We start from the raw sequence: 22,387 nt of genomic DNA, 5'->3' as shown, positions 1-22,387 counted from the left end.
TTACATGGAATAGACTTCTTTTTTCTGTGCTGCTGTGGCAGACCTTTCACCTCACTGGCCTTTAGTACAGGTGCAAAACTCTGTCCATGCAAAAGCTTTCAAGGTCAGAATTTAAGTGCACATCAGTCTCCCAATACAAGAACCAACTATGTCAAGATCGCACACAGAGGGAGTTACTACAAAGTGGTTGTTCGAAGGCAGAAAAAGTGGCAACTCAAAGAAGGGCTAGATGTTTTTCCCTGGTTTTATATATCCAGAAATCTAATCCTGCAGACAGTTATTATTACTGTCATTTCTATGCAAACCAACTCCAGTAGAGAAGTGCAAGTAAAATGACGTTAAAAATGACTCTTTGGTATCTCTAAGATTACATGCCCATCAGGGCCATGTCATAAACATGAGAGGTTGGATTACCCACTTCCCTGGTAACTAGATGCTGTAAGGAAGAAGGTACAGGTGAGGGGTAGTAATGACTGTCCTGTAATTAAGATACAGGAATGGAAGTCCCGAAGGAATAGATTTTGGGGTTGGCTATGCTACAAGACTTACTATGTACCCTAAACCCACTGAACTTAATCACTTCAGTTCATCCAGTTTTAAAGTGAGCTCAAATGCTATCTACTCCGAAAGTTTTAGTAGCATTTGTTATTTGGTATTTTGGTACTTTGAGTATTTATAGTAGAAGAACTACGAGCTCTCCCATTTAAGAGGTTGTAATCATGATCATCTCAAGCAGTCCCATTGCTAGAAAACAAACCTCCTTGACTTCAAGGAGCTGACTGTTAAGTAAGATAGAAACTATTGCGACATCATGTGATTTGCTTGCAGCTAGGTGAAGTATTTAATGTTCAGAACAACTCTTTAATGCTTCACGATGCAGATAATTTAGGTGGTGCTCAGATGTCCATTATGTAAATTCTACCTCAAAGTTTAAGAATAATTTAAAAACAGAAATATAAAATTTAATGAATTTCATTGCCATGTAGGTTAAAAGACATTCAGATGAGTGATTCTGCTAAACAACATTACTACTTACATGAGAAAGATGAGCCAAAAGATGTCTTAAGTTTCAAAGACCTGGCCCATGAAGTTTCCACCTTTAAAGTTAAGCTTTAATCTCTAGCTTCTATCCGAATTCACTTCGGATTGATTTCTACCCAAATGACTTCTATGCAGACACTTGGCAGCTGTACTGCTGTTGCTTGGAACCCTGAGTGGAACAGGCTGACCAGCAGATGTCCCTACATTCAAAATAATCACAGTTAAAACTTCAGACATCATGAAGCACCAGAAGCCCTGAATACTCTCGCTGCTTATTCACATTCTTGTAAAAACTGAAGTTCTGAACTAGGGACTACTTGACTGCTGACACAAAGCACCAAGCACCTTCACTATCACTGAAAGAATTGTCCGGATATCGGTTCACTTTTTATGATGCACTACTTAACAGTCCATTGTTGAAAATTTTGTTTTCAAAAGCCCTCTAATTTTTTTTCCCTAGAAGAGCAATCCCCCCCACACCTATCACCTGTAACACTATCTTGGAAGTTTAGACAGAAAAGGCAAGACTTTTTCCAAAATTATTATCAATTATTTTGACTTGGATATTACCAAACTCACAAACTGCATTTTTTCTGGCATACCAAATACTGCCTTTACACTTCACCACAAACTATTTTAAAGCTAAGGAGCTTGCAGTAGGTTGTATACACAGGAGGCTGATTTGTGGTGACAGGAAGAGAAGAGTCAGGTTAGGAAGAGGTACAGGAGACAGACTATGAAGCCATGCATTCTAGCTGTGCCCTTCTTCCCTACAAACACCAGAAATTTAACTTCATCTAATTCTGCATAAAACAGACTAGACTAGTATGGAGGAGCAAGATGACTTCGAAGAGGGAGTGCAAGTGATTGCAGATTTATTTGGAACCCTTCTACCTGTTTCTGGAGGGATGAGGGGATTACCTAGCACATCATCATCTGTACCTCTTAGCTTGAATTCTGGAGATATCAGAGATGTAAACCTACAGGGTTGTAAGCCTACTGTACTTGTACTAACCTACCATGTTACGCTGACATTTCCGAGCAGGAGGGCTATTAGGCACCGGGAAATGGGAAGGTCCTCTTTTCCCAAGCAAGCTCCTGAAGAACACCTTTGGAGACTTGTCTTTCTTGCTCAAACATTCCTGTTTCTCCGAGGTGCTCTTTTTATTACAGTCGTACTTGCATTTGTGTCCATAGATAAAATGAATGCTTCAGTCCTCAACCCTGCACTCAAGAAACTTTGAAGTAAATGGAAGATAGGTAATTTCCACCTATCTTCTAACTTCACAGTTAGAAGAATCAAGCACTATTTAACACAACTACAAACAAAAGCATTAAAACACACACCCATGAAGTTAAAAGATGCCTGCACAAAATTAGGTGAATTGGCATTGAAAGTTTATCCACTTCAGAAATATATACATTTACATAAAAAAGGAAATCAACACAAAAATTTACATATTTGCAAATCTTGTATTACACAGGTAGACAGTGTTATGTTTTATATGTATTGGATTATGTAAGTATTTTTACAGTTTAAAAAAGAGTACATGGTTGCAAAAAAAAAAAAATTAAATATCTGAATAGGGCCCCAAAGATAGCATACTGTAAGTATGACTGTCCTGACACAATGAAGTCAATTATTCCCAGAGAAAAATTTACTCTGTAAACAGTATGTGTAAATACTGCAAGAAACTGGAACTTGCTCTGATATACATATATCTATATGCCAAAAATATTTTTCAAATGCTTTGTTGGCTGAGCCTTCTTTACAGAGTGGATCATATCAGGGTAGTGAACCACAGGGATACTCATTTAAAATAAAAGGAATTAGAAAATGAAAATATCCAATATTCAACAGAATCTGAAATTTAAGTACCACATATTTTTTACGCACATAAAACCTATTACAGTGAGAACAGAGATCAAAAGACTGATATTGTGTATGTCTGTGTCTCTTGCAAAAGATAAAGCCAGAGCTTCTTGCCTCAATTCCTATGTATGGTCCTAATATTACATCTCTATTAAAGAAAATCCCTTAGGGATTAAATCCTGATTTATTGTTTTCATAAACAGAATATTCTTATTCTGTAATGGTTTTGCTCATGTTTTTAAAGTTGTGACCATCTAACTGTAACAAGATTAAAACTGACACGTATAAACTTTGAAAAGGTAACAGAAAAAAGAATTAAGTTTATGGATACAGATTCAGACTGATAGAAGCTAGATACCTTCTGTTTCAGGAGTGACAGAATTTGGGTTTTTTTTTAATTACTATTGCAAGTCTCGTAAACATTATTAGAGTAGGAGACCATTGTAACAGTATTTTTGAATCAACAAATTTACTTAACAGGTCATTAAAATAAATTTCTCCTCTTTATTAAAATTTAGGATATTTAGCATAAATATCAAGCCCTTGGTGTTAGGATACCTGTCCCCAAAATATTAGGGAACAAATATTACAAGCACCCTGGTAATGCCTACCACTGATAGTATGTTAAAAACAGATTTTATTTTGCATGCAACTACAAACCAAGTGGCAATTTTAATAATGGAAAAATTCTTGGTGATCTACAAGTAGCCTAGGCCAGTGTGTTTTGCCCTAGAACAAAACAAAATGCAATGGGCTGACAACCTGATCCTAAGAGACTGACCACAAAGATTTACGGAGTTGATAGTAGCATCACACTCATGGTTTCAGTTTTTTTTGTGTGTGTTTTGTTTTAAAGAACCTTTGATTACAGCAATGTGAGAGAAAACTGCGAGTCAGAATTTGGGGTATTCAAAAGATTCCCTCCCTTCCCCCTTAATCTTAAGTAGTCCTTTCTCTTTTCTCATACCCATTAAAAATACTAGTGGCACCTACCCTTCCAGTTCAGAACTAAGGAATTGGGCTCCCATGAAAGCCAAATCAATATTATTCCACGTCTCTCTGACACGCACATCACTAAGTAACATGTGGGATGCCACAACCATATCAGTTGGATAGTACCCTGATATTGATTACTGCAGACATTGTAATCAGAAGCTACATTTACGTATGAGGTGGCTTAAAAAAAAAGCCACATTTTCTGATCATCTTAACCTATAGTAAACCAAATTATTTGCACAGAAGTCTTCATTATTTACATGTCAACTATACAAGTAATACAAAAACTCTCAGTTGAGCACCAGTGCTGACTTAAGGAGTAATACCTTCAAGTCAGAGTATTAGTATTCCCTGTCACAAGTGAATTCTGATACACTTTCAGAAGTTTCCTGTTTCTGTATTGGTTGTATTCAGACCACTACTTTGTTCGTGTCCATCTTCCACGTTCCAAGGAGATTAGTAATAGCAGCAGTTTTATAAAAGGTGTAGGTATCATGGACAGCTTTCACAGCATAATCGGTTCAGATCTTTTTAAAAGAAAAGACCATAAAATCCACTGATCTGGATTGTAAGGTTTTACCAAGAGTTCATTAAATGGAGTTTATATACAATGAATGTGAGAATAAATGGCTGAAACAGAGTCAGTTTCTGTGTGCAAACAATGGGATGTCCACCAGTGGCAGGAGTCCACATTTAATTCAAGGGCAGTAGGGAACCCATTTGTCCTAAGCATCAGTGAATTATGCCAGTCATGTCACCTTGGTTTAGAGTAACCATAAGGACACCGAAGAATAAGGCTGTCATGACTAGGTAAGACATGAATGCTATAGTACTCGACCAAACTTCCCATGTTCAAAAACATGATGTCTGAATCCAGGTAAAACTTGCAATCCTGTTGTAGAACAAAAACATATGTTATAATTGACAGTAATTTTTTCCAACTCAATATTTAAAAATCCAAAACATCATCAGAACTAAAAAGTTCTTTCAAACAAGCTACTGCTTTGCAAACTAGTCACTTACACAGACAAGTCCAAATTAAACTCAGGAATTTAATATTCCTTCCTTTAGGATTTGGTTGGAGCTGAAATTTAGATGTGAACATTTACAGCTAGTTTGTCTTTTGCACGATACAGCAACTAGAAAGCCCAGATCCGAGTACTCGGACTCTCATCCTAGACCAGATATTTGTAAATCAGCTTATTTTTACTTTTAGGAATGCGAAGAACTTTAGACTTTAACTTGTTAGTTCTGGTATATCCCTATACACATGCACTCTTTATATGCATATAAATACATGAAATTCATACATATATACATGCACATATATACACAGGCACACATAGTACAGCTACTAACCTTTTCAAAGATTCTGTAGTTTCTCACTTTTTCTGCAGATTCATCCCATACAACCAATACCTTGAAGAAGAAAAATGCAACATATTCAGTCTATGCTAATAAACTCTAAGTCAATGTATTATTAAGGAATTAGTTACAATCCAGCCTAAAATAAATAAATAAACCCCCCCCCCCCCCCCCGAAATTATAATAGTGAATGTCTCAGATTTTCTTGCTTCAAGGAAAGAGCACATCTAAATTGTTAAATACTTTGTCGTACATAAGATACAGTATCTCTAAATCAAAAAGGTTTTTGGGGGTAGATTCAGCAATTGCAAGTTACCTTTCCAGGCTTAGTAGATGAGTTCCTAATACAGTACAATCCATTTTGCGGTCGGCCCCGTGGGCTACTAGCTTTAAATGTCCTAAAAATAATACAGCAATTACATATATTAGCATTTTCTGACTCAGATAAGTAAAATGCCTAGATTCTTAAAATTCTCATTATAAATCTCTATTTTGGTTGTAGTAATTCATAGTACATCATAGCTGAAGGAATTTCACTGTTCTAGCATCTGAACCAGCAATGGAGCACAGAAGATCTGGCTTTCTGTCCCATCTAGCATCCTGGCAGAACAACCTTCCCTAGATAGAGCAAAATCACTTTGCAAGTAGTATGTATTTTCATTTGATACATGAGCACTGAACTAACTCCCCTAAAAAGTGATTTCCATCTTAAAGGAATTTATATACTTTTATTGTGGTTTTAAACACAAATTGTACCTATCAAAATGATCTTTGGACTACTGTTCAGTGCAGGTTTTTGTACGACTTCTAAGCAACTATTTTAAAGTCACATTCTACCTTTCAACTTCAAAGGATTCAGAAGTATTAAGAAATATTGAAGCAGGGAGCCCAACCTGTAAAAAAAAAAAAAAAGGAAGAAAATAAGTCACCATGTAAGTCAATGACAACTCAAAATGCTAGCAACTTGTTATGCAAATAAGCTACAGCCATCAGTATCTGAAATTATTAATGGTGATTTAATCTTTCCTTTGTGCTTCTTCCTCCTTTACACCCAATATTAAAATCCAGAATTTATCAAAGCTTCCTTTAAAGCTAAAAAAAAAAAAAAACCCAAAAACACCCCCCCTCAAAAAAAAAAAAAAAAAAAAAAAAAAAATCACACAGCACTGTGTTCTCAGAAAGTTATTTTTTCCTGAAATAATGCATTTAAAACATTCCCAAGAGTATACATAACCAACAAAAACTACTCTTTGAGAATAGATCATCTGTTTGATCTTACTTTTTCATAGTCATCATCAGAATCATCATCAGGTTGGTTTGGCTTAGAGGGTAGTGCTGGTTTTTCAAATGAAAAACTTCTAAAACTCTGTCCATCTGGTGGTGATCTCCTGGCAGAAACAGAACAAAAACTGAAGGACATCTCCTCAGGAAAACAGAACAAATATACACAAAACACTGAAGGGATAATAAAACTGGAACTGCAGAACAAGTTTCAGTTTAGCCCCCAAAACAGATCAATTCAGGTTGCAGGGACCTCCAGAGATCATTTAGTCCAAGCTCCTGCAGAAAGCAGGTCCAACTAGGTCAGGAAACCGTGTCCAGTCAAGTTTTGAGTATCTCCAAGGATGGAGACTCCACAGCCTCTCTGCAGAAACCTGTTCTGGTGTTTCACCATCCATGTGGTGAAAAGTTTTTCCTAATACCTAGCTGTAATTTCATAGGTTGTGACTTCTGCCTGTTGCCTCTTATTCTACCACTGCAGACCACTAAGGCCTTGCTCTGTCTTCTCCATACCTACCTGTTAAGTAGTTGTAGACAGCAGTGATCTCCCAACTAGCCTTCCTAAAGGTTGAATGAATCCAATTCTCTTAGCCTCTTCTCACATACCATGTGCTATAGCCCAAACATATTGGTGGCCTTCCACTGGTCTCACTCCAGTATATCAGTGTCTCCCTTGTACTGTCTTTAAAGAGTTTATTACTTGTTCTTCAGAGCTGCTAAACAAGCCAATGGACAAAAATACTTTCATCTGACTCACCACCATAACTAGTTCCACAACCCTTACTAAAGCTGATCTGAACATAAAATGAAACACATTTCCTATCTCCACAGAAGCCTAAAATTGTTTTTTGCAGTTCATTGAGGTTCTGACAAAGGCTCCTTATTCACTGCAAGCAAAGCCTATTAAGTCTTTAAGACACGACTGAAAACAAATGAACTACAAAATTTTGGTGTATTTTTTTTTAAAGTTTGGTTTATCTACTATTTCTTTCTGAACTATTTCAGAAGCTAAACTCATTGCAAAAGTTTCAAATAACAAATACAGAGGCAAAAAAGCACACCACTGTGAGGAAGAGAGGGATGGTGCAGGGAAGAGAAACAGATATCGATGTGAATCTGAGAAATATGTCTGTCAACTAGTTAACTAATAACGCAATGGAAAAATTTAATAGTGCATTGTATTTTTGTACTTACTGTAACTGGGAACATGAAGACTTCTCTGGTCTAGGCTTGATTCCAGGGGGCTGGTGGCTTGGCACAGGTGGCTTTGGGAGCACTGGTGGCACAAACAGTCCAGGTTTACCATGTTCTCTTGGCACTTTGGGCTCTACTGTTTTTTCAGTGAACTGTGACAGCTTGGGTTTACTGCTTGGTAGCGGAGGAGGAGTTCGCGGTGAAAGGTTTAAGGTTTTTAGCTTCTCACATCCTTCTGGAGTAGAAACAACTTGAGCTAGAGGCAGAGGCTCTGGAGGCAATGAGCAAGATTCTTTGACATACACCGGCTTTTTGAAAAGAGGTAGAGTGGGTACAGGGGGCAGCTGTTCACTTAGTCTCCGACTTGAGGATTGAATCTTTAGATTAGGTTCAGCTCGGCACTGTAACAGGGGTTCTCTCATGCTTAAGAGATCCTCTGGTTTGATATCAGGTAAGCTTCTTTTAGGAGGCGGTGGTGGTACTGGCACAGTAGATTTGCCAGCAAAGGAATTTGCCCTTGATTCTGAGTAGTTAGCTTTTCTGACATGAGGAACCGGTGGAGGTGGGTAGGCTGGGGGCAGGACCATATCTACAGAAAGAAAACATCCAAAAGACATGACACACTGAGGGGAAGTACAGTATTTCAAGAAACGAGACTTTTCAAATTTATTTGCTATGTGATTTAAGATATTTCACTGGCATCTGGTCTGATAGTACCCAAAATGCTCAATAAACATGTAACTTGCAGCACAATTCTGAATGCTATGTGTAGTAAACTCCTGCAATTTTTACTCAGGCATAGCTTATGATACCTTAGCAAAGAGGTTCCCCTTTGCTAAAAATAAAGAGACTACATTAAAAGCATTACCACTCCTCCAGACTGATGACCAGATACAGGTCCTTCCTGGGCAGGAGGCCTGCAAGAAAACATGCCCTTAAAGGCATGTAACACTTTCTGTAAATCATTACTGCTGTTTCTAGGAACTTTTGACCCTAAATACCTCTCAAGATCAGATACCTGTGCATTACTTCAGTTATTTTACCACCTGTAATGCTTTAGATATGACGAAGCCAAAATAATAATCTGGCATTCTACATGAATATTGTCTTCATTGCGGGCCTTTCATGGGGCCTTTTGTGAAGGGAATAAAAGAAATCACATACCATCTTTCACTATGTCAGAAGTGTCTGGCTGCAAGTAAGACTCATCCTCTTCCTCCTGGTCGTAATCTGCAGATAAAAATCAATGTGTCAGACTCTGATAGGTACTCCTGGAACCAAGAAAGAGTATTGAGTACTTACTGCTTTTTGATAAACAAGTATTTTTCAGTTGAATTTTTTTTAAAAGACTTGAAAAAAATTATTTATTATATATTTTTGTCCACCTCTCTGCTATTTAGAATAGGTGTTTCCTTAAATTTTGATGTCAATTAAGAAAGCCATCACTTAAAACAGTCGGAGGTGAACTACACTGCACATAAATTTTTTTCCATCTTTCAAGTTTAAATTTTCTTTCTGGTGACACTTTCTAGTGTTATAGCCTTCCTGAGAAAAACTGAAATTGGTTGCAGAGACACAACTACATGGATGTACTGGCAAAACCAGTTGGAAAAAAAAAAATCCCCCAAACCTAACCCTAACACAGAAACATTTATGATTTTGCAATATGGAAGCCTAAGCAAGCCTAGTGATCTACAAAACAATTAATTCTTTTGCCTTGCTCTGATACCAAAAAAATGCACCATAAGAAATGGCTTAAATGGTTTCAATGTTGCCTTTAACTGTAAGTCACAATAATCAAGACATGAAAAACATGCTACTTCCAGGCAGTAATTTCTCATCATTGACTACGATAGAGTCTCAAGGACAATATGCAGTATTTCCCCAAAGAAATGCACAAAAAAACCCTCAAAAAGAAAAAAAGTAAGAGTATCTGATAAAAATCAGTTAGCTCTTCTAATTTTCCTAATTTAAACTCCTGCTAGGCTTCTTAACATAATTTGTATTGCATACAACCCTTCCCTCCCATAAACACAGAAGTACTAAACTACAATCCTACATGAAATGCTGATGAGTCTGTTTTTCTCTGCGTTGCAACAATTGAACCGGATTTCCTAAAAAGACTCACTCCTGCCTTTTTGTCCTAGTCAGGAAATAGTCAGGAATTTCCTTGCAGGAAATGAGAGTACTTGCTCCAATCAACCCTGCCCACAGAAATCTGAAAGGGCAGATGGGAAAAGGCGTAGTAAAGGAATTATGTTGAACCTTGAGGCGAGGCTTCTCATGTTTGATTTTACTAACACATTTCTCAACTAGGAGGTCAGTTGCTGAAATATGCTGTGAATGCCTATCTGACAGGCTTTCTGTAACATCCTCACTTCCAATTAAAAAATAAACACACTCAGCCTGAACTGTTTACTGTGAAACAACTACAGCAATGAACAGGTATCAAACTTTGAATAAAAAAGGCTAAGTTAAGCATGAGATTTTCAGAACCTTACTTCAAAAAGTTACTCAGTTTGAAAGTTATTGAAGAATGTTATCCTATGCATTTGACCTAGGCCTATCCTATGCCTAATGTAAGATCTTCCTGAACCGGAGAGATGATCAATTCTGTTTCATACTAAACAGACTATAACACAAATGCTACAACATCCCAGTGTGGGTGACTGCTTGTTTTGCAGGACAGGTGAATTAATTTCACCATCTAGATAGGAGGTAACTAGCTCCTGCATTGTCTCCGCATGTTTTCAGAATATACTTTTAAGGGACTAATATCCTATTATTATAATTGTATTCAATTACCGTCAATAATATTCAATTATCATAATAAAGATCACTTTGTATTTCTATACTATGACCTATGGACATACTCAAAAGTTTTATCTTTTTGCTAGATCTACAAACTCTCCAACATGCAGTCTTAATAAAAATTTTAAATAGTATTATTAGGGTGTCAGACACCACCTTGAAAGATCTGAATTTCTTTAGTTACCATTTATTTTTACTAATGGTTTATGGCACAGAATATCTGCTTCTGTTGCAAACTGGATCAGTTTGCTTAAGCTATTGGAATAATTCCGGCAGAATCCAGAAGAAATAAATAAGCAAATAAATAAATCTTATTTATCAGTGTCTAAATTTGTCACCTTCATTATCTGCTGAATGATGAGAATACTTGATATCGATGGGACGTTCTACTGAGCCATAGAAACTGTCTGCATCAGAACCAGAGTCACTGCAAAAGAAAAGACAGAGTACCTTCTGCATCACCGTGTTATCAGTCTTGGGACAGTAATGTCTGTTAGCAGGACTGCAGCACTGGAAAGGAATGCTGGAAAAGCAGAAGCAATCTATTCCTATTTACCAGTTAACAGCCAGGTATGGTGCTGCTGTCTTTTTAAAGTTTTTATTCATTTTACACAAAGCTGACATTTAAAGTTCTCTTAGTAAAAAGATTTATTTTTGTCTTGGTATTCTTTAAACTATGTATTAGGAAGGCCTTTCATTCTTGGGCCTTACTGCACCTGTTTTTATTTCACAGTAAATTACTTGTAGGTGCAAAGAGCCTAAAACACCACTGTCAAGAGCTAGTGCAAAAGGGATAAAAAGCAAATAAAGATTAAGGGTTTATACCTGAATTCTGTTATTGTTTCTTTCTTCTCATGGTAGTGATCAATTTCCCTCCTCAAGGATAGCATCCAACTCTAAATAAGTATAAAAATACAACATTCAACACATCCATCTTTAAATCATTAAACAAAGATGCACAGTATTTGTCCTCTGTAAGAACAGAGTAACTGTGCAAGGAATCTACATTGAAATAGTATTTATCCATGACTTTATACTGAGAAGCCTTATCAGTCAAATGTTTTGACTATCTAAAATGCTATAAAAACATACTAAAATACTAAACTTTCATTTTGCAAACTTCAAGCTGTTATTTCTAAAGCCAGGTACTTGTTCACAGTGTGTTTACGGGTAAGAGATTTCAGTTAACAGTTTTCATACTTTATCAAAGGCTTAACATACAAATATTTGTTCCTTGGTTAAAAATAGAAGGAGGAATATGGAGAAAACCATGCCATCTAGTATGTCACTTATAGTCATTCCCTAAATTACAACTTGAACTAACACTAACTTAATAGTTAAAACTTCAGACATGATTTTCAGAGGAGCCCAAAGAACTAGGTATACAAATTTCAATGACAGCTGCGTGTCCAGTTTGATTAGATTTTAGGGAAGTCCAAGATTCACTTCCTGCTTCAAGGAAAATTACACTGCAAAAGAAGAAGAAAGTTACCTTTCTTTCATCTTCAGATGAAGCTGAAAAAAACCACGTCCTGTGCTTCTTGCTAATGTGAACTAACTTGAAAGGAAACACATTGCTTGATGTTGTCTCCTCAGCTGCCCGCATAACCCTAAGAAACAGAACAAACAATACATAAAAATCTTAAATTTATAAAGTTAATTCTGCTGTGCAAGTCAAAGGTCTGATAGAAAGAAGTTTTACTGGCCAGTTTTACCTTACGAAAAATAACGCCCAAGCCCAGGAAAACACCACAAAAATCCCCATATGTGCATTTGTAGTACTTCTCCATTAAAGTGGTAGGAAGGACAATGCAAGAGCGCTGACAGGAGAACAAGCACTAGTTAAACCACCAGCCAGACTTACAAATAGATGTTTTGACCACATTGAAATTCAGTAGTTTTAATGAACTGCATTAATTCACAAGCTTCACATCACGGTAAAAAGCATTTAGGGTGCCTGTGATCCTTATTTCAGAAAGGTACAGAGGAGAAATCAAAACACAGCTTTTCCGTGAAAATAAAAGATAACTAATATTAAAAGTTAACTTCTTTTTCCACCTTTCCTTTATAAACAGTTTCTTGCACTTTTTTTATTATTTTAAAACAAGCATAACTCAACCTCTTTCACAAACTGCATTACATAAGTTTGTTTCTTTTTATTTTTCCCAGAGGGGTCTCAAATGAGGAAATTCCTTACACATACAGAAATTTGGTTGTAAATGCTCGCTATAAGGCTTTGGAATAAAGGAGGAGACTAAAATCCTAAGACTGTGGGGAATCTAAAAGACACATGTCTAAGATTTATTCAGCATATCCATAGAGAAATCTGATTAAATTTTTTACAATCATTATTGGGGCTTGTGTTCTTGTTCTTAAACTTTAACTCACCATTTCCTCATATAATACAGTATTTCTGTAAGTCCTTAATATTTAGGGAAGGTGGTTTGTAAATGTAGAAAAAAAGATTCTCGGAGACATTTGGTTTTTAGTTAGGTACCTAATCAGGATAACCTTATTTTGAAATATAATATATCTAATCAACACCCCCAAGCTGCCATTAAGAACCATGTCAACTGCAAAATTATTTCAAAATTAGAGATTGCATCTTTTTTTAGAACCCCAACCCTACTTTTAAGCTGGAGGTTGTAGTTTTCTGCATCTGCCCAGTCCAAAACAAAGCCACAAAAGGAACTGTAAGTTATTTCACTAATGTAAGGCTAATAAGGATGTTAATGTGGGAAATACCCATGGTACAGCTAGGGAAGGATACTAGCAATAGGCATCACTATACATTTTGAGTCACTAGTGAACTCAGCACTTTCTGATCTCCTGTCCACTCTTAACAAACTAAGGCTATTGAAGAAAGACTCCAAAATACAAGTCCACAGAAGCCTTGGAATGACTTGTTTTCACACAACCTTATGCAACTACCCAGTCTAACAAATTCTTTCATTTCAAATTATTTTTCAATAATGCTTGTGTCTGTGCATAATACTAACCAGGACCTGGTCCCAATTTCAACCAAGGTCTCTACAAGGCTGCTAGAATGCAGATTTATTAAAAAGTAACAACACAGTCCCTAGCATTTACAAATTCCATTGTATTTTTCACATTAATGTGATTACAGAAGCTAGTGTCATGACCAAGTTACAGTATAGGTTTCTTATACAAATGAATCTTGAAGTTTTAGTTGGCTACAATGTTTACAACTTCATTCCCATAAAACGTGCCATTGTTGTAGTCAGTTAGAAAGCTCTCACATTCTAATAAAAGATCTCCTTATTCCAAAAGTCTGAGAACATTATGCAGTACAAGAATAACATTAAAGTTTACAAATACAATAAAGTTGCAGTGGTTAGGACCAATAATGTGATATTTCTCTACATTGTGTCTCATTATTCCTTTCTTAGCATTAATTACAACAGCAAATGCCTAAAGCTAAGTTAGACTTCTATTAGTAGGCCTTGTACGTATGCTGCACTCAGATTCTGATAGTACTGGTTAACTTGAAAAAGACACCTATTTTGGCCTTCAACTTAAAAAGCAAATATTAAGATTTATAATGTGTAGCAAAATGAGTCAGACATTTTGCACATGCATTCTCTCATTTATCACTCCCATAGTTGATTCAGTTTTGACACTAGTGTTACTGAATCAGTAACTCCATAAATATTCCTTTCTGATTCCTTTCTATTTTTGTGACGATCACTGAAATCACTAGAGAACAAAGATCATTTGTCAGAAAGAATCCACGTCTACCTGCATGTGCAAAGTCTGCATTAAGTCAGTAACAAGAGTAAGACCATTGCAATTTTAACAGCTTTACTGGTTAAGTTACAAAAGATGAAGGCTATACACTTGCAAAGCACAGGAAACATCATATATACAATTTGGAAGAAATACATCTATCTCTTGGAATCTGAGATCAGTGCTTAACCAAACAACAGATGTAGTTGCCTTTAACTTTGTTGGAAGTAAAAACCATAGTCCCCTGCACTAAGTAAAAGGAGCTTGGATGTTAAATAAGTTCTTTGGCACTCACCTGTTGTAACCATTCAAAGAAAATGCACCCTGTGGAGATGCAGATGTGCTGCTCTTAAAATAGTAAATACATCCCTCATGGATAATCACAAATCTCAATGGCCCTGGAAAGATAACAAAAAAAAGTGAGCAAAATATAAATCCGAAGGCAGTACATTAACTAGAACCTCTTAACTTGGGTAGAATTATCGTTTAAGATTTTAGTAATCTTATTAATCATTATAAATGAGCACAAACTAGTTAAGTGACAGCTCGTTCATGATTAGTCACATGGTAAAGCTGTCCATTCACAGAGTTTCAGGACTAAGGGTAGTATGTGCTTCCCTCATTTGAGAGGCAGCTGATCTGATAACTTCAAAAGAAGCCTAAGAGACTGCAGGTCTGACCTCCACCTGTGCTTCTTTACTAGACGAATAAGCTAATGTAAGAATGCAACTTAAAAGAAAATGGGAGGAGGGTAGCCACAGGCTACAAATACATATTTATGTCCATCCCAAAACTGTGACGGCATCTCCCTCTCTTCTTTCACCTCAAGTACATAAAGCTGCCAATAAAATTACCTTCTATTTTCTTTTTTTTTTAAAGGGGCCACTTTATCAAAGGCAGTAATCTTTGTCCTTAACTATATTAGTATAGTTTAGTTATAAACAGGGATAGCAAATGAATAGCATATAAATAAACCCAAAATCTTAAGTTTTCTCCATGTAAATAGATTCTGATTCCAGAAGCAATTACTGTTTTTAAGTACAGCCTAACGTTGGCAGTGAGAAAATTTCCATTTCACAACAGCAGTAGGAGATGGGGACATTTTCCCAGTACAGAATAACGGACTGCAAAAAAAGCTGAGTACCAATTTCTCTTAGAAAAGAATATTTGAAATTGATACATATCCCAGGAATCTGCTTCTGTCTTTAAAATCTTACTTGTGAAGGACTTGATAAGAGATTTAACCAAGTAAAAGAAAATCAACCACAACGTTTATCATCTAAGATTTACAGTTCCAAAACAATTAAAGGAAATTGTTTCAATATGGGTCTTTCATACATATATTCTAGTAAAATCATAATTCAGTACAGACAAAGTAAGCGAAAGAACAGCTTCATTAAATAGTCTGCTAACATGAAATGTGGCCCCAAAGGCAAGCATTTAAAACATTTAATTTAGTTAATACCTCATTCAACTTACACTTCAAGATCTGCAGCTGGGTGCCTCCCTTTTTATGAAGATACCCTGATTTGGTCACTCCTCCAGGCATTGTCAAAAGGTTTTGTGCTCCAATTGCCTTCATTGGGACTGGCCAGACCTGCTCCTGCGAGGCCATCGTTCTGCAATTTAGAATAATTAAAAACAGTTTAAAACTTAGATTTTACTTTAAGAAATGAGTACCGAGAAACAAAGCTTGTTTCCTTAAACAAGTTTTCCAAACTACTAACATGGTTCAGCAGTCAAGTATGTAGCACAGACGGGTGTTCACAGATTCCAGGAAGTTTCTAATGTATAAAAAAAACATGGTGCAGAAAGTCCCGATTTATTTTTATACAGCTCTCAAAAGTGATTGACAGTTGTCGAAACAATGGAAGAGTGCTTAGTAAATGTTATTTAAGTATTTCTATTTTAAAAATGCCCCAGCTAACACTGTGAGGCTTAATCAGGCAGGCGACTAGAAAGAAAAGCAGTTTCTTCGCCAAAGTTCTAAGCCATGCATGTATATACAATGTAATTTTCTGTATAATGAAGGAATCAACAGTTGTATTTTAGTAACTGCAGTATCCAGTACTACTTACTCCTTATATTTGCATGTTTTATTCTGAATGAAATCATTAGTATATAATCTCATACTGGATGTCATATGTGACAGCATCCTGTGCCAATGAAGTTCATCTCAGATTGCTGCAGGCTTACATTTAAATTAGATATCAATTATTAATGCCATGCTCCACCAAGCACCTTTGCAGTTAACACTTCTTCTGCGGTCATCTTAAACAGGTTACCAAAAAATTACCTTGTTAAGTAGTATTTTTTTTCCTGTCTGATATATCCCTATGACACCTTTCTTTCTTCAACTGTTAATGGAACTAGGCTAAAAATCCTACTGTGTATACAGAAAAGAAATCATGCATGAACTGAATGGGAAGTTAGACCTAGACGTAAAAGGGTCTGTTATTCTCAGGTGTAGGGCTAGAGACCTTTGCTGGTAAGAGGCAAACTAATAAAGTTCCAGTTAATTAGTTTCTGATAAAGGAATGATGGTTTAGAACTGAAAAGCTTTTAGTGGAGGACTGAAATCTAATGGATCCTGTTTGCTTCTCCTTTCCCCAAAAGGGACAGTAAGGGAAATCAATAGTGTAGCTCAGTATGGGAATCCAAGAGCCTACAGCACAACACACCTACCCGAGCACTAGTCTCTCCAGCCTAAGATGGCAACTTGAAGTACCCATACTGAAAAGAATAAGCAAGTGATACAGTTTTATTGAGGGATTAATTGCAACAGCAGAGAACGTATCCCTTGTATATGTGTTAGAAAAAACAGAAATGCAAGTCAATTGATCTTTCAGTGGATCAGCTTAGGATTTAGATCTAGCTGCTTGCCCTTTGCTGATGATGCCTGTGTAGGGAGGTGTGGAAATTACTAGCGATTTCTACCAGGAGAGTTTAAACTCAGTTAAATTCTCTAGGCAGCCTAGAAAACTTAATCACAAAAATTAGGTTTTAGTCTCCAGTGTTATAAAACAGGCACAAGCAGAGAAGATAGGATCCAAGGCCCTAGAAAGGTTCTCACAGCAGACACTGCAAGGCACCATGGTTTCCCAATTTTCCTCCAGGACCTTCCTGCACACCAGAAGGTAAGTTACTTTTGTTGTATTCAGCTATATCCTTCCTTCTGCTATTTCCTCCCTGTTCTTATGATACGATTGAGGTCCTTCCAAGCCGAGTTGTTCCTTCTTCCTCCTCCCCACAATGAAGTTTCTAGCAACAGCAATGTGTTAACAGGTCCAAGAAGCAGCTACACACAGGTATTTTACAGTTTTTAAGAATTTTTAAAAAATAGTCATAAAAGTTAACACCAACACCGCCGCCCCCCCCCCCCCAAAAAAAAAATCCTTCAAATTAATTCTCCACATCTTGCAGAAAAGTCAAAGTGAGGGAAACAGAGAGCATTAACCAGCTGGCTGCTGATAGCAAACCACACTGCAGTACTGCTAAGAGTGATTTCCTTGAAATGAGGAACGCAAAAGCAAGTCCTGGGCTAAATTTTTCTTTTAAGAACAGGCACATCAACATTCAAACATTAGAAGTTAATTTATGATGAAGTTATTTCAGTCTGTTTCTAGTTACATTCAGAAAAAACAATAAGTAAAAAAGGAACCTTTTTATTCAAATATACTCTGATGTCAGTTTTCTTGAACTAACTCTAACATTAGTCTCAATGCCATCCAACAGTTTGAAGTTCCTCATGGGTCTTCAAATCCTGTGTGCTTTTACTACGAAGAACAGAACAAGAAAGGACTTAAGCACCTAGCCTTTGGTGTGAAACTGTTTCAGTGTTACGTACTTAGGTTGAAAACATATCAGAAGAGGCAGAGTTAAATGTCTCAGAGAGGTTAGCCAAAACAACCAGTAAGCTGAGATTGCTAAGAAGCCAAAGAAACACTGGGGACAAGGGTATCCCACCCTAGGTAAATACAGAAAACAAATATTTGACTAGGTCATGTTGGCCTTCAGTATGGGAGTAGACTAGTTAGACTACTTGCTAAAGCATGCCTGGATGGGGCATTTTCTCCTCCACCTGAAAAGCCAGAATATCAGGCAGACAGAAAAAAAAAAAAAAAAAGTGGAAGCAGAAGAGCAAGCAGCGGAAAAAAATAAATCCAGTTCTACAGTGTGATGACTGCAGGCTTTAACTGAGGGGAAAGGACAGCAGAGTATCAGGTTCTGCTTCCTCTATTCATGATCATTTCTTACTTTTAGCTACTTCCTATAAAACGGTCCTGAGAATAGAGACCAAACCTCAGAACTTCCCCATCCCAGCTAAGTGAATAAGAGATGTGGCTGAACTCCAGGCAAGCAAGTACACATTGTAAGAGCTGAAGAGCCCACCTAATATACCGGACTTTTCAATAGATTTTGAGGCTGCTACGCCTATTTTCTGGATCTGTGGCTTACAGCACTCCCCATCACATCTGTAGACTCCTCAAGCACTTTCATTTGCAGACGCACAGGGAGGACACTGGTATTCTGAACTGAAATGTTTGGTAGGCTTGTAAAATCCATTTAAGTACTTGAATTTAGTCCCAAGCAGATTTCTCTTCTTTTCTTGACAGTACAAAATGACTCTGGAAGGACACTAAATGCTATTTTGCATTAAGCTGCTGAGAGAAAGCTGTAAAAACAATGCAGCCAATGGATCTTTACTGTAGCGGTGGGAAGAAGGAAAATCGAATGCTCTTGAAGATTTTTTTGGCCTTAGCATCTACAATATGGTTGCCTTTAGCTCACTGAAGTGGTTCCGTTCCTTCCACTCTTATTTTTTTAATACGTTACATGAGGAACAGATCGATGTTGCATTATCAGGCATACACAACAGCAAGCACTGAAGTCACTGTAGAGCCTGTTAGCTCTGTGATCATTAAGAACAGAAAGATATCTCCAAGTTGTTTCTTATGCAGTTACATTTTTGCACTACAAGCCAAAGACCCCACTACAAATTTTCACCCCAGGTGCATCAGCAGAGTAGTCTCACAATCAGCATGGAGCTGACAACGAACCTAACAGAAAGGGCCCACTAAGTGAAATGAGAGCCAAGCCATGCTCTCTTTCTGACGCTGGTCCTTTGTTACAAACAGAAGGTACCATTACTCACGCATCGTTTTGTGCAAGCTTCTAGTAATAGCTACACACTTTATTCTTCTTTCCACTCACCAAGGGATGCGTATCTTTAAATTACCCATCAGGCCTCCAAACCCATTATAAGTGACTATGGAATCAACCTTCTCCCCCACTGAAACAGCACTGAACTGAACCCTCTGAACCAGAAGAGGACAGCAGCAGACAGTGAAAGGCCTTGCATCGCTTTGTTTCTCAGATGATCCCCATGACAATTCTATGCCTGTGAGGGAAACGATAGGCCTTAGAGTTTAGTAGGAAAAACAGTGGAACAGGAGTTTATAGGATTTGCTTCATTGTTCAACAGAGCTTTTGGAAAGACACAACAGTGCAGTTCACTGCAGTTCAGTGCAGAACAGTGTCACGCTCTCGAGCATGACACAGAGCTTATACAATTACTATTGTAATTACTTCACATATACAAACTGGTCTACCAGACTAAAAAACAAACCAATTTGTAGTGTATTGTTAATGTATCAATAAAGTCAGTCCAAGTCTATCACATAAGTATACTTCTCAAACACTATCACAATGAGCTGCTTTTTATTTCAAAGTACCATGAATAACAGCATGAAAAAATGTGAAATTACACAATTCATCATGTAACCTAGGTAATGCCAGTTTCTTCTGAATCACAACAATAAAGTTACCAAGCTCAAACTCTAAATGGAGAATAGAGTTCTGTTACTGTGTAGTATGCAAACGTATACATTTGTGAAGTAATTTTAACCTAACCCCTCAGTCAGCATATATAGAATAGCTAGATTGGAGGCTAGGGCATAACTTTACAGGGTAAAAGTCCCTCCACAAGTAAAAATAAAATTCTGCCACATTAAAAATCTGGATTACATTACAGAAGAACACTTACCCCTTTTGGCCTGAAGAGCTATTGGTATTCAACCCAATTAAAGCAAGTACAAGCTGATTCAACTAAGGATTGCATCCTGGAAGAGCCATGAGTCCTCAGTTCTTGCTTAACTTCAGCAGAACATATGGCAGATGTGATCATCTCTACATCTTGCAGTATATAGGCATAAAAACCCTCATCTCTGAAACTACAGCTGCCAAAACTTTTAATACAAGCTCTCACTTTTTATAACAACATTTACGGTCTGTCCTGGAGCCCAGTTTGGTCATGCTGAAAACAAATAAAAAACAGCTTCCAAAGCTGCAGTACAAAAATTAAACCTGATCTGAATTTGTAACAAGTATCTCTATGCCAATTATGCCCAAGAACTTTTTAAACTCCGTAATATCTCATAACCTCTAGTGTTTAAATTCTGTTTTGAAAGTAAAACCTAGCAAAGCAAGATGCTAGTTTCCTTCTGAACACATAACTTACATATAACGTTACATATATAACACACAACTTACAGAAACAAATGCATTCCTCATATAATGCAGAGAGAGACTTAAGTTTCAGTCTCTACAAAAGGCTTAACCAAAAATGAGGCAGCATTACATACAGCAGAACTGTAAAATAAAAGCTTCCCCTATGTGCTCTGAGCAATTCTGAACAAAAACTAGTTCTCTAATTCAACCACCTAAACATTTAGCATCTGTTCTTAAAACCACTTTCTGCAAAATTCTCAGGTCTCTTTTCCATATATTAACCATTCTCCAGTATTTCTAAAATACTCTTCCATATCTCTCATATGTTTTTGGTTACACATTCCATTTCTTAATACTTCTAACAGCCCCTTTCACAATAGTCTCTCAGAAGGATTAATAGCACAGTACAAACACTGTGAAGTCAAATAAATCTTACAGGACAAAGGAAACAGAGAATAAAGCCCAACTGAAATACACTGTTGTAAGTAAGTTTACTCAGTTTAACTTGCTCTGCTTTTCTGGCAAACGTTTCCAACCAAGACTCGCCTCATCTCTTCACCCTTCAATTCTTTAGTCTTGAATTTTCTGCACGAGTTGAAAGCATTTTACCCCAGATACCATATTCTACTCTTAGTTTTAGTCTGCTCTCTACCTAAAAGAGAAGATGACAGAAATACAAGCCACAAATATGCACTAACCTGGTGACCATTCCTGATCGACACATAGTTTTTCTGCCAACAGCTTCCCCAAATGATTGTTTCCTTTGTGATGACAAAGCCATTAATAACTTAGGACCTCTCTCAGGCATGACAGGAACATCTCTGCACTTCTCCCCGTTCTGTGTATTATAAGGTAGCTGCTGTACGCTCAACACACAAAAGGAAAAGAAACTCTGCCCCAACTTCTTGTGCATCTGCACTGCGGCCAAAAGGGACGCCTAGGCAATGACTTGTTTCCTTTGTTACTTCCTGTTTCCCCCAGTGTTAGCAGGCAGCACTATCTTTGTCAGATTTCCCAACTTCCCAGAGAGGTTATAAATCAAACCCTGCATACCTCAAACATCTGTCAGACGTCGAGCCAGAAAGCAGAGGGGATTTTCCACTGCTCGCTTGCTTCCTACTCACCTTTCAATCAACTATGTTCCCATGGGAGAAAAAGAAAGTAGTCCTTTTTTCTTACAGTGGACTCAGGCTCTCACACCAGCAGAGGCACAGCTCAGAAATGCTGCCTGTGCTTCAGGTATTTGCACTGCACCACAGAACTACGATAAGTATTTCATCTCTGTTTTCTTCTTTGTAGCTGGAGCCTGTCCTTCCCTCTTCAACCCAAGAAATTAACAATAGCCATTTCGAAAGATTATGCAGCATGTATGTGCTTTAGAGAGTCTTGCCTGTACATTTGATGCTATGCAAACCACAAGACAATAAAATTCGAATCCAAGAGGCTCACAACACAAGGGCAGCAATTATACAGGACAAGTATCACCAACTGGTGACAAATAAATGCCATTGTTTTACACTTATCTTCATCTGGACCTCTTAAAAGGATTCAAGTGTTTCACTGACTTTG

At 37.2% G+C, this 22,387-nt stretch overlaps 1 protein-coding gene across 12 annotated transcripts in view; it reads right to left on the bottom strand.

The window, feature by feature from the left end:
• Window positions 1–2,494: 2,494 nt before the first annotated feature.
• The window catches only part of SH3BP2 (SH3 domain binding protein 2), a 93,611-nt gene continuing 73,718 nt past the window's right edge, over window positions 2,495–22,387 (bottom strand). For 7 of the 12 annotated variants that reach the window (XM_030018600.1, XM_030018618.2, XM_030018553.2 and 4 more), the window contains 12 exons: window positions 15,788–15,927; window positions 14,604–14,706; window positions 12,054–12,171; window positions 11,387–11,457; window positions 10,900–10,988; window positions 8,915–8,980; window positions 7,751–8,339; window positions 6,555–6,663; window positions 6,113–6,168; window positions 5,592–5,673; window positions 5,270–5,329; window positions 2,495–4,802 (listed from right to left, as the gene is read on the bottom strand). In XM_030018600.1, coding sequence (XP_029874460.1) covers window positions 4,665–4,802; window positions 5,270–5,329; window positions 5,592–5,673; window positions 6,113–6,168; window positions 6,555–6,663; window positions 7,751–8,339; window positions 8,915–8,980; window positions 10,900–10,988; window positions 11,387–11,457; window positions 12,054–12,171; window positions 14,604–14,706; window positions 15,788–15,923 — 1,617 coding nt within the window. In that variant the 5' untranslated portion in view covers window positions 15,924–15,927 and the 3' untranslated portion in view covers window positions 2,495–4,664. Of the gene's footprint in view, window positions 4,803–5,269; window positions 5,330–5,591; window positions 5,674–6,112; window positions 6,169–6,554; window positions 6,664–7,750; window positions 8,340–8,914; window positions 8,981–10,899; window positions 10,989–11,386; window positions 11,458–12,053; window positions 12,172–14,603; window positions 14,707–15,787; window positions 15,928–16,035; window positions 17,650–17,969; window positions 18,085–19,522; window positions 19,543–21,516; window positions 21,928–22,387 lie in introns of those variants that run through there. The other 5 variants (XM_041123409.1, XM_030018546.2, XM_030018536.2 and 2 more) reach the window with 5 other exon arrangements.

Source organism: Aquila chrysaetos, chromosome 1 (genome assembly GCF_900496995.4).
Source record: "Aquila chrysaetos chrysaetos chromosome 1, bAquChr1.4, whole genome shotgun sequence".
Taxonomy (NCBI): Eukaryota; Metazoa; Chordata; class Aves; order Accipitriformes; family Accipitridae; genus Aquila; species Aquila chrysaetos.
The sequence above is the reverse complement of the archived record's forward strand: the minus strand, read 5'-3'. Positions and strand labels throughout refer to the sequence as shown.